The sequence below is a fragment of the Ambystoma mexicanum genome, chromosome 8 (assembly GCF_040938575.1).
Source record: "Ambystoma mexicanum isolate Mex_15411 chromosome 8, UKY_AmexF1_1, whole genome shotgun sequence".
Classification (NCBI taxonomy): Eukaryota; Metazoa; Chordata; class Amphibia; order Caudata; family Ambystomatidae; genus Ambystoma; species Ambystoma mexicanum.
In genome coordinates this window covers 351,499,956-351,515,983 of record NC_090929.1, presented here as the reverse complement: position 1 = coordinate 351,515,983, position 16,028 = coordinate 351,499,956, and the positions used below count along the sequence as shown (strand labels likewise).

The 16,028-nt window shown below is 47.5% G+C and overlaps 1 protein-coding gene across 3 annotated transcripts in view; it reads right to left on the bottom strand.

Moving 5' to 3' along the window:
* The window catches only part of LRSAM1 (leucine rich repeat and sterile alpha motif containing 1), a 3,131,994-nt gene that overhangs the window by 2,279,757 nt on the left and 836,209 nt on the right, over window positions 1-16,028 (bottom strand). For all 3 annotated transcript variants that reach the window (XM_069609805.1, XM_069609807.1, XM_069609806.1), the window contains one exon: window positions 715-799. In XM_069609805.1, the coding sequence (XP_069465906.1) occupies window positions 715-799 (85 nt within the window). The remainder of the gene's footprint in view (window positions 1-714; window positions 800-16,028) is intronic.

The window sequence follows — 16,028 nt, the reverse complement described above, 5'->3', positions numbered from 1 at the left end:
TGCTCACCATACCTTTCACAGAGGAGGCATTTCCAATTTGCATTTGTCTGGTCCCACCCACTTGGGCAGCCCAGCACCAAAATGCTAGGCAATTCTACTCTGAACAAGAGTACCATCAGCAACCCCAGACACGTGTTTTAGCCTTGTTGGGCCTCCTAAGTGAGGTGAAGCTGAACCGCTCTAAAGCGCAGTTAGCAAGGGGTACACTTCTGGATTACTAGCCTGGGTTAAAGAGGAAAATGGCCTATTGCCTAGCATTTCGGAACTAAAGTGTGGTCGTAGAACCTCCTGGATGGTAGAAATTGCATAGAACAGGGTTGTTTGACCCATTTTCATTCTCAATAGCGGGGCTCCCACACTTTAATAATAAACTATGCTCTTGCCTTGTTTTGATGGCATTCTGACTGTGTTGCCGTTTGTACAAAAAGAGGGTGCCATGTAATTCTTGATCATGTAGAAATGTACCTTGTAACTGGGATCAAAAGTAAAATGTATTTCATACTTAGATTGCTGGGGCAGCTTGGAGTTTCAGCAGACAGTATTTTATTGTCTAGAGCAAGTTGCTGAGAAGCAGTGGACTTAAGAAACCATGAATAGGGTATTTCAGCTTCCAAAACTGTTCCAACTAAAACACAAAATGTGACATAAGGGCCTCCAAGCAAAGTTTTTCTAAGCCTCTGTCCAAAAGCGCAGCGCCGATGCAAGTGCCCATACCTTTCACATTAAGAGTCTGGAGCTGCACAAGATCACCTAGAGATTCTGGCAGGGATGATAGCAGGTTTCTTTCAACATTTAATACCTATGAGGGAAACAAAGTTTTGTCAGAAATTTTTACAGTAGAACATCAATGAATGAGCAAAATTAGCAAATATAATTGTTCAATACCTACATTTTGAGACTACTGACTGATAAAAAGATGGCCTACAAGTTTTTCAGTGTGCCGCATCACAGTTCACTGAGACAAAAGCAGGCTAGATGAGCCTGGGGGCCTGAAATTATTGCGCAAACACAGAATTAGTATTTGTTTGCAGATGGTAATATCACTAGTGGCATGGCGGAGCAGAAAAGTGCTCTAAATGTTATGCTGGATTTAGACTTCAAGGTTTTAAGTAACCAATTTCTGGGCAGTGATAGCCAAATTATGTTTCACCCTATTAGCATACCTGCCACACTTCAGAGCCACAAGTCATCAAATGAATGATACAAAGACTTCAAGGACCAGTTAATTCCCACTCTCTAGAGAGATGGCCGGCTCATCTAGACGGCATGCTTTACAGGCAAGTCTTAACGCAACAGGGTTGCAAAAGGAGATATCTTGCTTTTATTAATGATTTTATTGTAACAATTTAATTTGAAGCGAACATGGACCGAAGGCATAGGAATCGCTTTACAAAATGTAATCATGTGACATTTAGCATTAATATATACATATTTGCAAAATGAAGAATACAGATGAATAATTGACATGCAAAGCAAAACATTTAAAAAGTTAAAATGAGCAAGGATAAAACTGCACATTAAAAAAATATTTTGATGAATAGATAGTTCTCTCCTTTTTTAGGGCTGTCCATTTGAAACTCTATAGCACATCAATACTAGTCCAAATCATGTCTGGTTAACACATCATTCACAATTTCTTGAAAGCCCACTCAAACCAGTTTAGAATAATACCCAGTTATTAAATGACCTAATGTCCACCTAGCAGATTACTGCTAGCGTGCATTATGGCTAGGCAGATAATCAGGTCACGCCCATCATTGCTAGGTTCCACTATCCACACTTTGCAAATAGTTTTCAGCTTCAGGTAGAATGTACAACATAGGCAATTTCCATTAGGTTCACTTAACCCATGACAGCCCAGCCTTAACTGCCTGATTCCAGCATGTGTGTCTACGGCCTCTATGGTTAGGTAGGCTGTAACCAGTGGTGGACACAACAGTAAAGAATTGGCTCAGGCAGTATATGCTATTGGCTTACATGCTGGCTGGGATTAGCTAAACTGACAGGCTCAGCTCCCATCCCCAAAGAAACAGGTCTGCGTACCGTCTCAGACAGGAGTTTACCCTTGAAATAACTTGATGGCACAATTACATTACTTGTTGTATCATGAGAGCAATGACCAGCATATCATTGGCCCTAGCACTGGAGGAGTGAAGAGATGCTTATTGCTAGTTGTAGAGCCAGTGAAATTATGCAATATGGCTGGGTTATGTAATGGTACAATGCCAAAATTTGCATCATGATACCCATCAGTACAGTTCCGGCCTTCACGCCAGCGCAAAGACGGCACATTAGGTCATTGCACCTGCAATGATTAATTGCCAATTACAGTGAAAGCAGGGAAGCAATCCAGTATTATTGAGACCAAACCCAAATGTTGTAGACCTTCCCCGAACTCGTCCTGGTGTGACACAAAAGATGTTAAACCTGAAACCATAGTTGGTCCCACACCTCCAGTGGGTACCACAATTGTAGAAGAAAATAAGGCAATAATTGGGGGTGACTCGACTGGTGGAATTACCTCTATAATCAAGACTTTAAAGAATGCTCCCATGGAAGGAAAGATAATCATTTGTTTGAATTTCTGGAGAATAGATTTTGCCTGATGCGGCCATTTTATTGTTGAAGTATTTATAGAGCCCACGGGTTAAGTCAGTGTGTGGCAATAAATCATTTGTAAGGTCCAGGTAGCCTTTTTACACTACCTTTTGGAGTTGATGGGAAACATATGTTCCATTTACACATTCAAAATACCTTTAGAAATCTAGTCCTATTTGAGATACGAGGCTTGAATCACAAATACTTGTGGTGAGCGGTTCCAATGTGATCTGTACCTTCTGTGTCTTTTGAACAGGAAATAAAATCCTCAAAGTTGATGGTACATTACCTAAACATGAAACGTCTGGGTTCTGTGCCCACCTGAAGGTTGCTAAAGGAGTCTTGGAATTCCTTTGTGCACAAAGGTTTGAAGGAGACCTTCACGCTATCTACCATTTTTGAAAATGTGAAGAGCTTGGGCTCGGTCTTGACCAGTTTGTTTTTTGTCTCCAAGACTACTGAATTGACCAATAACAGTCGGCGACTGACATGCGCATTGCGAGTGCCTGGCCGATGAGATGTGCTGCAAGATGGTGACCGTGCAGCATTTGATAATCTTAGTCTGGGTGAAGTCAGTAATTTAGCTGTAAGCCCCAACTGAACCTCTGGGAAGGTACAGGGTATATGTTGTCACAGAAGACTTCCATTGCCTGTCCCCTTGCATACTCTCTTTTTCTCATTCTTTCTCCTGCTTCTTTCCCTGATCTTGTCCCTCATTACATTATCTTCTGTTCTCCTATTCGCTCTATAACTAAACCTCAACTCTTCCCATTTCCTCCACCTCTGGTCTTCCTAGGTTTCTCTATCCTGTCACTCGTTTCTAGCTTCAATCACTCACACTCCTCCATTCTGTCTCTCTCTCTACACTCCCCTCCTTCTACTACTTCCTCCTTTTTCCAACCTCCCCTACAGCACCCATCTCCTCGCTCTTTCACTCTCACTTCCACTCTCTCTTTCACTCTTTCAATCTCGCCATTCAAATGTCTACCACACAGCATATGAAGTCACAGCATCAGAAGTGACCACTGGGGTGTGTGGGAGCAGTGTGGCTTGATGCTTCCTGTCCCGTGGTCAGATACTTTCCTCAAATGTTTGAGGTCTGTGTAGGATACAGGCAGATGCCGAACGGAGATGCAGCACTGTGCCACTAAAGCAGCGGCCTACTGGAGTGCTAGGAGTGCTGTGTTGCACTGCACCACCGGAGTGCCGCAGAAGGTAGAGGTAGGAGATGGATGCCCAGAGGGGCGGAGAAGAGTTTCTCGAAGGCAGTGACACCCGAGTAAAGTCAGGGGGTCCTGGTGGCAGTAGAGTATAGTCTGTCAGAACATGTTTCCTCCTTAACTGTTTTATGCTCCAGAGTGAAGCAAATTTTGAGGTGGTAGTAAAGGGTATGCATGTACTGTTTGATCCTGTAACTGTTATATACATACACATGCACATATATGCACTACCATACCATCATTTCAGCATTCTGCTATACTACTGCCACTACCATATCACCACTGTTAGATCACTATATTACTGTAGAAACGACGACTAATAAAATAAAACTGCTCCTGTTCGCCACTGTTGGGAAAGATTTGCATTTCATATGTAATTTTCCCTCCAGTTGTGTACCACACAACTGTTTGCTGCTGTTAAACTCCTTGCCAGAGGAGCACAGCCTTAAGTTGCACTCCCCTGGGCTTTTCGCTCACTTTAGTATGGGGAAACTGACATGCCCTTACAGACAGTCAGTACTGGGAGACTGTTTCCTTTAGTCCTTGTCAATGTTGCAACGTTTCTGCAACAAGTTGCAAGTGCACAATGTACCTTCCAGTATAGTGCACTTGGGTCTTCCTGTCATTTCTAAATGCCCTACATACTCTCGAAGGATTTTTAAGAGAAGTGCAGGTGTGCCTTGGACAGGGCTGGTGGCAGCTTATCTTTTCATATATTTTTAAGCCTTTCTTGCCAGGTAAACCACATTTACAGCGTTTGGCACAAATAGGTGGCCTGGCTCCAAAATAGCCAGGCCACGAGGTTCTTTGTCCTGTCCTTTGGCCATCTTGCCCCTTCACCAGTTCGAGCCAACTCTGGTCAGTCCTTTTTTGGGCATGCATTCTCCCATGAAACTCCAAGCTTTCGCAGGCTTCTGCATGCTTTGTGTGTGTGCTTCCAGGATGTGTGTTGAACTGTCTGGTTCCAATACACATCCTGGGTGCCAGAGAGTCTGGTGTGCTGTGAATGCCTGGGACCACCGTGGTCCATGATTGGTCCACGTGTGGTGTGCCTGCATGTGAGCAGATCTCCCATTGGGTCCTCTAAGTTTTGGCGCGAAGGAGATTCTGGATAAGAGAAGGCTCCAAACACCCATACCATGTCGATCTCTGGAGTTCTCTCTGAACGCAGGATAGGATCCAAGTATCCTGAAACTAAGAAGCTGAGTCGAGGAACCGCTGGTGACCCGCTGGAAGGTTTGGCACCCTGAGCCTGATGCTTGTCCCGCTGGAACCCTCTGCATCTGATCGAACTAGAAGGTCTACGAAGACGCCTCGACCCATTGGAATAGTGGGACTAACTATTCTCGGCACCTTCATCAAACCCTGCAAGTAAGCCTTCTCAGAAGTGTCCCTGGGCCAACCAGTGGGCTGAACAGCTTGAGCAAGTTCTTTGGACTGTCACCGCCACCGTTTCGAGGAGGCCCTCAAAACCTGGTACATCGCAAGGTCTGGGTTCACAGCACTCTCACAACGAATTTCGTACATTTGGCGTTCCCAGGTCTGGAGTAAAGAGAGCGCCCGAACCAGAGTACACGCGGTTACCGTGTCGCCCAGCCGCAGTGACGAACTTTGAAAGTGCATTGCAGCTGTGACCCTCTGTGCCCTGAAGCCTGCTACAGTGAAACTGGACTGATCCATCCACCAGGAGCAGAGAAATAGCCACTGTCCCGTTTGGGAATCAATGCTGTAACGCCACCGTTGGCCCCTAGAGCATCCATCCATTTTTACGCACAAGCGGCCCCTGAGGGCCCCTCTCCTTTCCACAGATAGCCTGATCTATCTAACTATTCCCAACTCCTGGAACCTGTTCTGCCCTCTCTGGGAGACCCTCCACGAATAGTAGGAACCTATTCTGCATCACCTTACCCACCTTCCTGAACTGCTACAGACCCTCAAAGAGATCCTGGGCCTCATTACGAGTTTGGAGGCAGCCATGCCCTTAATAAGAGCATGGCTGCCTCCAAAATCAGGTCCGGGTTCCCTGAATGGGGAAATACCGGGCCATTCCGACCTTGGAGGGCCCGGTATTTCCCCATTCAGGGATCCCAGACCATCCCCATTCCCATTCGAGCCCCCATAGAGTTCAATGGGAATGGGGAGGGAGCCAACAACGGGCCCGTTAATAACAGGCCCGTTGTTAGCTCCCTGGTCCCCTTGAGGGATCCGCAAAGGACGTCTGGTCTGACCAGACGTCCAGAGCGGGTCCTGCAAGGGGACGTAATAGGGCAGAATGGCTTTAACGGCGCCGGCACCTTTACCGGCGTCATTAAACCCATTCAGCCAGGGTCGTAATGAGGACCCCTGTTTTCGCCCATCTGCACTACCGCGTGTGCCAGCACTGCAAGTACATTTGAGAAATAGGCTGCCCTCTTCTTAGGGACTGGACTGCCTTTCAGTTAGGATTGTGATTACTGCAGAACTGCCTAAAGACTCTTTGCACTAACTGCTTCCTTCCCTCTTCTAGGTTGTGGACCCATTTCATGCATTAACCCTTTAGGCCCCTTGGTTTTGTATATATGTATTTTGGTAGGATTGTGTTGGTTTTAAAGAGTTACTCTAAATAACTATGTGTTGAAACTCAAAGGCCTTGAATAAACGTATTTGTATTATATATATATATATAATACATTACTCACTGTAATCGTATTTCTGATGCTTGTATCTGCTTAGATTCACATGCTGTGCGCATAGGCCGACATCTAGTGGAAGCTGCAGAGTATTACAGTTTGTTTTTCGAAACTCAAAAATGGGCGTCGACATAGGGCGTGTCAGTAATACTATCCCTAGTGTTACTTCCACTGTACCCATGACCCCTCACGCGTGTAGGACCTGTAGATTGTATTTTTCTGACATGAGTTAGCATGAGGCGTAGCGCGAGTACAGATTATCCAAGTAGATAGATAAGACTATAAGCATCCATGCGCCTTCTCTCAGAGGGGAGGAAGGGCGGGCGCATGTGAATCTAAGCAGATACAAGCATGAGAAATACGATTACAGTGAGTAATGTATCCCTTCTGAGGCTTGTGGAATCTGCTTAGATCACATGCTGTGCATAGAGTAGCGAGCAGTGTTGGAAGAAGGAGGTGGGATGTCAGAAGGGTCATGAGCGAACAGATGTCTTAGAACCGCTTGTCCCACTTGTGTATCTGTCTTGGAATGAGAAACAATGCAGTAGTGCTGAGTAAAAGTGTGAATAGAGCTCCACGTAGCTGCTTTGCAAATTGTGTCAAGGGGCACATTTGCAATGAAAGCCAGAGTGGCCCCAGTGCCTCTTGTAGAGTGGGCTCTTGGCGTAAAAGGCAGAGTTCTTTCAGAAAGGGAGGAACACAGCTGGATACATTTGACTATCCATTTCGAGATGGCACCTTTAGAGATGTGATCTCCCTCTCTGCCTGTAGCTACGGAGACGAACAGTTGGTCTGTTTTTCTTAGCGGTCTGGCCTTGTCTACATAGTAGAGGACCGCTCTTCGCACATCTAGAGTGTAGTTTCACCTCAGCAGAGCTCTTGGGTTCTTGGAAGAATGCCGGTAGCTCAATGGACTGGTTAACGTGAAATTTAGAAATGAACTTAGGTGAGAACCTACGATGAGTTCGTAGAACCAGTTTATCCTTATGAACAGTAAAGAAAGGATCCTGCACTGACAGAGCCTGAATTTCACTGACCCTTCTTATGGATGTAATGGCTACTAAGAAGGCAGTTTTATAGGTCAGGTGTTTGAGACTGGCTTTATGCATGGGTTCAAAGGGGGGGGGGGGGCATGAGTTTAGCTAGCACCACATTAAGGTCCCATCCTGATGGTGGGTTTGAAATTGGAGGGTGGAGTCTCTTTACCCCTTCCATGAAGGCTTTAACCACTAGTACTTTCCACCATGACACTTTGTTATGGGAGGTGGTGTAGGCTGACAGCGCCGCCAGGTGTACCTTAAGTGAATTGAAAACCAACCCTGCATCTAGCAGCTGGAGCATGTAGGTGACAATATCGTAAGGAGTACAATCAATCGGGTTGATTTGCTTATTCTGGCACCAGATAACAAATCTTTTCCATTTATCAAAGAAACAGTGCCTCGTCTTTGGTTTCCTTGATTCTTTTAGGATATCCATGCATCTCTGTGGCAGGTTGAGATGTCCAAACTCTGACTTCAGGAGCCATGCTGCCAAGTTCATTGAGCTGGGTTGAGGATGCACTGTTTGACCTTGGTGCTGGGATAGTAGGTTGTGCCAGCACGGGAGTCTGATGGGTTCGCACACTACTAGTCTGCACAGGTGTGGGAACCACGGTTGTCTCACCCACATGGGAGTAACTAGGATGAGCGTCATCGATTCCCTGTGCATCTTGTTGACCACCTTCCTCATGAGAGGCATTGGTGGAGAAGCGTAGACAAACATCCCTCACCAGTTCATCCACAGGGTGTTCCCCTTGGAGTCTGGCTGGGGGAACCTGGATGCGAATCCTGGGCATTGTCTGTTTTCGCTTGTGGCGAATAGGTCTATAGTGGGGAAACCCCACTGTGAGAAGAGGTCTTCTACGACTCCTCTGTGCAGACACCATTCGTGTTCTTCTGGGAGGGGATCTCTGCTCAAAGCGTCTGCTAGTGAATTGAGATCCCCTGGAACATGTTGAGATGACAGGTAAATGTTCGTCTGAGTGCCCATGTCCACATTTTCTGGGCAAGCCTGGACAGATTTGGCGAACAAGTCCCTTCCTGCTTGTTTATGTAAAACATAGCTGTCGTGCTGTCTGTTAAGATCTGCACTGACCGGTTCAACAGGTGGGGTTCGAACGCTCGAAGCGCTCTGAAGACTGCCAGAAGCTCTAGCAGATTGATGTGATTCTTGGCCACTGTGTGAGACCAGAGACCCTGAGCTGTGTGGTGAAGGAGGTGTGCTCCCCACCCCGATAGGGACGCGTCTGTAGTGACTACAGCCTGTATCACCAGATCGAAAAAGGGTTTCCCCTTTGACAGGTTCTCTCTCGTCCACCAGTGAAGACTTTGTACAAGTGTTGGCGAAACAACCACTAGATCGTCCCACTGACCATTTGTCTGAGACCACTGTATCGCCAACCATTCTTGCATGGGTCGCAAGCGCGCGTGGGGGACCAGGTAAATACATGACGCCATCATGCCTAGCAAACGCATCACTTTGCGCACCCTTATCTGGCGACCGGACTGATAGAGGAATTTGCAGTAGTAGGTTCTGAATTCTTTCCTCTGATGGAAAGCCTAACCCCACTTGAGTGTTTAGGACAGCTCCTAAGAACTGTTTGGAGGTGCTTGGCACCAGGCTTGATTTTTTTCTCGTTGATAGAGAAACCCAATTTGAAGAGGAGGTCGATAGTTCTTTGGATGTTGGATCTGCAAATTACTGGGGTCTCCCCCGTGATGAGCCAGTCGTCCAGGTAAGGGTACACTGGGATTGCCTCCCTGCGTAGGTGTGCCGCCGCCACCGCCAGTACCTTGGTGAATACCCTTGGAGCCGAGGCTATACTGAAGGGCAGCACCTTGAACTGGTAGTGCTGACTGTCCACCTTGAAGCGCAAGAATCTTCTGTGTGCTGGGAACATGGAAATATGAAAATAGGCATCTTTCATGTCCAATGTTGCCATGTAAACCCCTCTTTTCAGGAGGGGGATTACCTCTTGGAGTGTAGTCATGCAAAAATTTTGGGGCTTGACATACTTGTTTGCAGGGCGTAAGTCTTATACTGGGCGCATTGTTAAATCTTTTTTTGGCACAAGGAAGTAAGTTGAATAAATACCCTTGTTTACCTGGTTGCCCGGGACGACTTCTATCGCGTCCTTTGCGAGAAGATTGACGATTTCCTCGAGGAGGATCTTTTGGTGGTCCAGGGAGTGTATCTTTTGTCTTGGACGGTGGTTGCGGGGGCGCTCCAGCAGTTCGATGCAGTATCCTGCAGACACTGTGGACAGTGCCCATCTGTCCGATGTGATCCCTTCCCATGCTTGGGTGAAGTTGGAGATGCGCCCCCCTACTTGGGGTGCGTCGGAAGGGACCCTGAGTGGAGCATCACTGTTTTCCGGGAGGCGTACCGCCTCTGCCTGGGCTGCCGCTGCCTCTCCCTCTACCACGGCTCCACTTGTTACCTCTGCCATAATTTTAGGTAGACTGTTGGTTGCCACCCCACGATATACCCTGCCCCTGTGCGTAATTGGAGCCCCTCTGGGAATTTTGGCCACATGAGCGATGAAAATTACTATTCCCTCTTTGGTTTGTGGGCTTATTAGTCAATTGTCCCGGGGACTTTAGGGTATCGTACTAGTCTTTGGCAGTTTTGAGTGCCTCCTCTACTGCTTTACCAAATAAGACATTCGGCTCCACCGACATGTCGATAAGGGTAGCCTGGGTCTCGGGTTTAAACCCCGACTGTCTGAGCCAAGCTCGTCTCTTAATGACGGTGCTCTCTGCGATGAGCTGGCCTGCATTATCTGCGGTGTCAAAGGTCGCCTTTAGAATGCACCCGGACACGGATCTACCCTCCGACGCGATCTGGGCTAACTGGCCCTTTAGTGGTTCCGGTGCAGAGGCAATGAGAGCAGCTACCTGCTCCCACTGGTGGCAATTATAGCTTGCCAACACAGTGGTGGTATTGGCTATTCTTGCTTGGTAAGAGGACGTGGAGGCCACTTTCCTTCCTAGACCATATATTTTCTTGCTCTCCTTGTCTGGGGGAGCTTGAGATGATACTAGGGGAGTACCCGCTCTTTTCCTGGTGGTAGTGACTACCATTGAGTCAGGCTTAAGTTGACCCCTTATGTAAAGTGGGTCGAACTGGGCGGCCCTGAACATTTTTTCAATTCTGGGGTTGACAGCCTAGGTGAGATTAGGGGAGAGGAGGGAAGGATCAATTCTGCGTTGGATGGACTTTAGAATTGGTATGGCTTGGGCAATGGGTTTTTTGTCCCCATGATCTCCTCTGCAAAGTCCCTCTCCTCTTGAGCCCCCTGAGTGTCTATGTGGAAGTGCTCTGCAGCTCTAGCTAAGACCTCATTCAGAAGGGGCTGGTTATCCACGGGTGAGTCAGTGACGTGTGGTTCTTTGCGAACAGGTGAGTCTATATTGTAGACCTCTGCCTCGTCTTCCTCCTCTTCATCCTGCTCCTCGTCGTGTCCATAATAATCGACCCCTGTTTGTTCATCCAGCATCTGTATGTCTGGATCTTCAGCATACTGATGGTAAGGTTGAATATAGTAAGGGTCTGAAATCAGGCCCTGAGCTGGAGCCTGAACCCAAGGTCTCTTACTAGGAGGCGGAGGGTCTTTGGATCTTGAAGGAGTAGCGTTGTCAGGGGTACTCTGATAGCTCAGAAAATGCTCTGGGTTCTTTTTGTAGAAATTAGCCAAAGAAGACATTCTTCTCATCACCCTGTCTATGTCCTCAGTGCTCCATTCCCTGGAACTGTGGATGACCACCTCCTGTTGAGGTTCCTCTTCTATTCCCATATTCTGAGGAGTGGGAGGGATAAGCTTGGGGGTAGTGATGGGGGTCTTGTATCTATCCTTATCTGAAGACCTATGTTTGTCCTTGTGGACCTGGGGTGCAGAAGTTAAGTGTGATTACTTTTTCTGCGGTTTGTCCCCTTTACCATGAGTAGAAGAGTGTTTCCCTGATGGTTTGGCCTTCTCTGAATCTTTTGACACCTGGCGTTGAGATTCGGGGGTGTGTAGGGTATTCTCTGTATCCTTCAAGTGTAAACGTCGAGACTCGAAGGCAGACGCTGATCGGGCTACCGGAGCCGACTAAGCGTGCAGCTTGGGGGTTGAGGTCGGATTCGTCTTCTGACGACCATAACTCCGTGACTTTGGGGAGCGAGCCACTCTTGGCAACTGGACGGTTGCCGTGTGTCGTGAGGCGATCTCAACCTGGAACACCCAGAGGACATCGATTCTGTGGACCGCTCTGTATGTGCCTCCTTCTTCCGAGAACTCGACACACATGTCGAGTCTCGGCTGGGGTTAGTGTGTTTAGGCATAGTAGTGTGGGTAGCGCTCGTGTCGCCGGGTGTGGTCCCCATAACTGCCCCGCCGGACAATCCTCTGAGGTCGGGGACTAGCGCTTGGGTGTCTTTCGATGCCCGTGTGCCCTCGCCGTCCGAAAGGGTGGCATTGCTGCCATCACTGAAGGATCCCACGCTTCCATGGCCTCGAGCTGCCTTGCGTGATGGGCCCAACGTTTAGTGGAGCGGTCCTTTAGTGTTTTAGCCTTAAAAAGGCTACATGCTCTGCAGTTAGCTTCGGGGTTGTCCCTAGGTAAACAGAGATTACGGGTGGCGTGTTTATCAACCCAAAGGTACTTGTGGTTGCACGTGGGGCAAAATTTAAATGGAGTACTCTCCATATGTCACCTTATGGCAGCGGGCTAGTGTATGTAGGAAATAATAACGAGTGTGAGTATGTTTCCACCCCCCACTCTCCCTACTTGCAGGGCAGAGGCCTTCCGAGGCCCGGGCCGAGGCCAGAGGCCTTCCGAGGACCAAAGTCCGTCGTGCAGTCTCGACGGTTGTTTGTTCTTCGGACCGGCGTCAATCTTTGGGATCTCGACGTAGGAGTGAAAGAACAGGGAAATTTAGATGATTTTTAGCAAAATGGCTGAAAGCCGGGGAACTCCGCAACAATGCTTCCGACAAGTATGGCGGAAAAAAACAATCTGAGGGTCCTACATGCATGAGGGATCATGGGTACAGTGGACGTCACACACACTAGGGATAGTATTACTGGCACGCCCTATGTCGACGCCCATTTTTGAGTTTCGAAAAACAAACTGTAATACTCCACAGCTTCCACTAGATGTCGGCCTATGCACAGAATGTGATCTAAGCAGATTCCACAAGCCTCAGAAATATATATATATATATATATATATATACATATATATACATATATATATATACACACCGGACTGGGAGTGATTTGTAAGTGTCCTTTACTCTGTGTGCTCATTGAGGTCTTTCAGCTTTCAGTCACCCTCACCCCTCCTGAGACCTAGTCTTGACCGCCACCAATGCTACCTTGATTGGTCTGGCTTGTCCAGAAGGTTACCCTGTTCCAAAAAACTAGGCTGGCCTGTTAGGGAGAATGCTCTTTAAAGGATAATTTCCCAAACCTAGTGAGTCCCCCCCAGCAGCTTTGCTGGATTTATTTGGGGTTTATGTTTTTCTCCTGCTAAGAGTGAAACTCTTTTTCTCCCACTCCTAGGCATGATTTGAGAATGTCCTTTGACTTTGTAATGGGTTTTATGGGCTATGGGGTCTTTTACTCCATAGGGCTTGATGTGTTTTTGGTAAGTATGTCACACAGCACCCTCAGTGCAGTAACACAGGGGTGTCATGGTGACCCCCAAACATAGACTCCATACCCTGGGACTGACTACTGTCTCCCAGGGCATGTAAAGTCACCATTGACTTTACTAGTCTTAAATTGTGAACAGAACCAGTACAAACCATCCTTTTGTGGAAGTACTGGTAGGGGTAATTAGATTGCCCCTGGGTCTGTTTTTCGAGGGGGCATTGTGCAGTCCCCCTTGTCGAGATTCTGGCTGGTGGCAGTGGTTACCACGCAAAATATTCCACCAGAATATTTCCTATGGGATTTTCCCATTCATTTTAAACGCACCACTTTTTTGGTGCAATGTTAAAGATACCGCGGGGTTATTTATTTAATATTTATTCCCCGGGTGGGTCTTTTTGCCAGGACTCGGTTTTAAAAATGGTGTTTGTGTTTGCCTCTATAACTCCAACCCAAGTCGAGCCCTTTGTTCCACTTTTGGCGGGCTTCTGCACAGAAGCCTCCAAAAGTGGTGCCACTCTTTCTGCGTCTACAGGATGTGTGGGAGGGGGGAATAGGCACCCTGGACTGAGTTGCCTTGGCAACTCAAGTCGCACTCTTGTGTGATTGGCCCAGTGGTGAGCCGCCCGGCTCACCACTTAGCATGTTTGAGTGACAGCTAGGACTGATGAATGGGGGTTTTCTGCATAAAAGCAGGGCTTTGGCGACTGGAACTTCAGAAGTCGCCACAGAACCTAAAGAATCCGAAGAGGGAGAAGCTGAGCCGACCTGCAACGACGACACCACCGGTGGAGCCCTGCTGAACCGACTCACCACTTCCCAACGACAGAGAAGATCTTCTTCCAGGAGAGTCTTCTTCCTTTGAGCTGGTGGGGTTAACCAGTTTGCCTTCTTTTCGCCTTCCTGGATCGTCGCGTGGTCGAATCGCCTGTGCCAAGCAGCCCAGCTGCCGGATAGCCACGCTTCACCACTACCACGAATAAAAGGGTAGTACCTTTTAACCGGGAAACTCCGCGGCTGGTTTCTTCCCTGGCAGTGCAACGACCTCCAGCTTTCCTCCACGTCGAGATCTTCTCTTCCGCTGGACAAAGCACTGACTTGCACCCGCTGCCAGGAACAACTGCCTCCGCTGGAGCTTTCTCACCATTTCAGTTACTGTGTCCCACCTGGTCTCCCTTGCAACAGACTGTCCAAGGTGTCCCGTTAATCCTTGACTCTCTATCCTGGGGTGACCTCGGACCTGTTAACTAACTTTTCTGAACTGATCCAACTCCTTTTTGAACTATCTGCAAAGACTTTTAAAGTGTACTTCAACTGTGTGATCTTGGGCACATTCCGCCTTGCTCCCTCCAAGAGTGGGCCTGGCCTATGAACTTTTTGCTCTACAGTAGACCTTGCCTTTCTTGACTTGCTGTGGTTCTTTACAAGTGTTGGTATTGTGTGTTTTATCTATTTCTGCCTTTTCTCCCCCTTTTTCAATAATTATTGGAGTGCCATCTTGGTTAAGCGCTCACCTCTGTGTTGATAATAAGTGGTGTTCTTTTCCTAAGACTTGTCGAATAATTAATCAGGGAGGTGTATATACTTCTAATGACTTTGTTTGAACTTGCGTGACATATTAGAGCCAGTGTATTTTTATAAGTGTGTTTTTAAATAAATAATTATATACTTTGATACCAAAGCTCTGGTCAGTGTTTGCTTGTGCTACTGTATTTTTAGCCCTATTGTGTATACTCTATATACTGCCTAACTCTTCTTGAGAGAATTCTGACTGCTCAGCCACGGCTACCAGGTAAATCTGGGTGGTACAGACTGCTACCAATTGGGTTTACTGCTAACACCTGTAGTCTTAAGCTTTTTGCAGTGGCCCCTAAGGGAACTGCACAGGTTTCTGCCTAACATGGCCTCCTGAACCTTTGCCCACCAGGTCAGAGTTCAGAAATCCATCTCAACACCCACCTTATATGGGATTCTTCTGTCCTGTGCCTTGTGCATATTCACAACATATTATGCAACACCGCAAGTGGCTTACTGTTTATGTTGTCATGTAACGGTATTAGCTCACAAGCCCATTGTCTCTGACATTTAAGGGTATAATATAAATTAAAGTTACTCACCGTAGTGACTAGAGTACTCATAGTCCTTAGTCTGATTTTCTGCATCCTTGTGGGCGTCCGCCAACATGGGGACGGTACCAGAGCTTCTGGCAGTGAAAAAGTGAGCTTCTCCATTAAATTTAGTAAAGCATGCAGGGGCGCAGCCTCTGGCATGGGAATGCCCCGTTGAGGCCTTGCCCTCCGGCGCCTCATCTCAGTCCCCTTTGAACACATCCGATGCTTAAATGCCTGGCTACACTGGTGGGTGAGACGTATGGAGGAAAGGAAAGTGCGAGTATTCTAGTCACAACAGGAAGTAACTTTAATTACTCATACGTCCTGTCCACTTTCCTCCATCCTTGTGGGTGATGCCACCAAACAAGAAACATAGGGTGAAGCTATTATAACATGCCTCATATCTAGGACGAAGCAAAATGGTTCTTCAGAACCGCCTGACCAATCTCTGCATCTCAGCTGGAGCTGGTATCCAGCGAGTAGTGCTTACTTACAGAAGGCCGACGTAGTGGTGGCCAAAGTAGCCGCCTGACTGATGACATCCCAAGAAGCGTATCTCTGGAACGCAATGGCCGTGGCGTTGGCTGTGACCGCATGAGCAGGAACCCTCTCAGGAACAGGCTTGCCCATGGTCGCATATGCCTCTGAAATGGCCTGAACCATCCAACGGGTGATGGAAGCCTTAGAAGCCTGAGAGCTGGGGGAGGAGCCCCTTAAAGTCACAAACAAAGCCTCGGACGTCCTGAAGGATTTC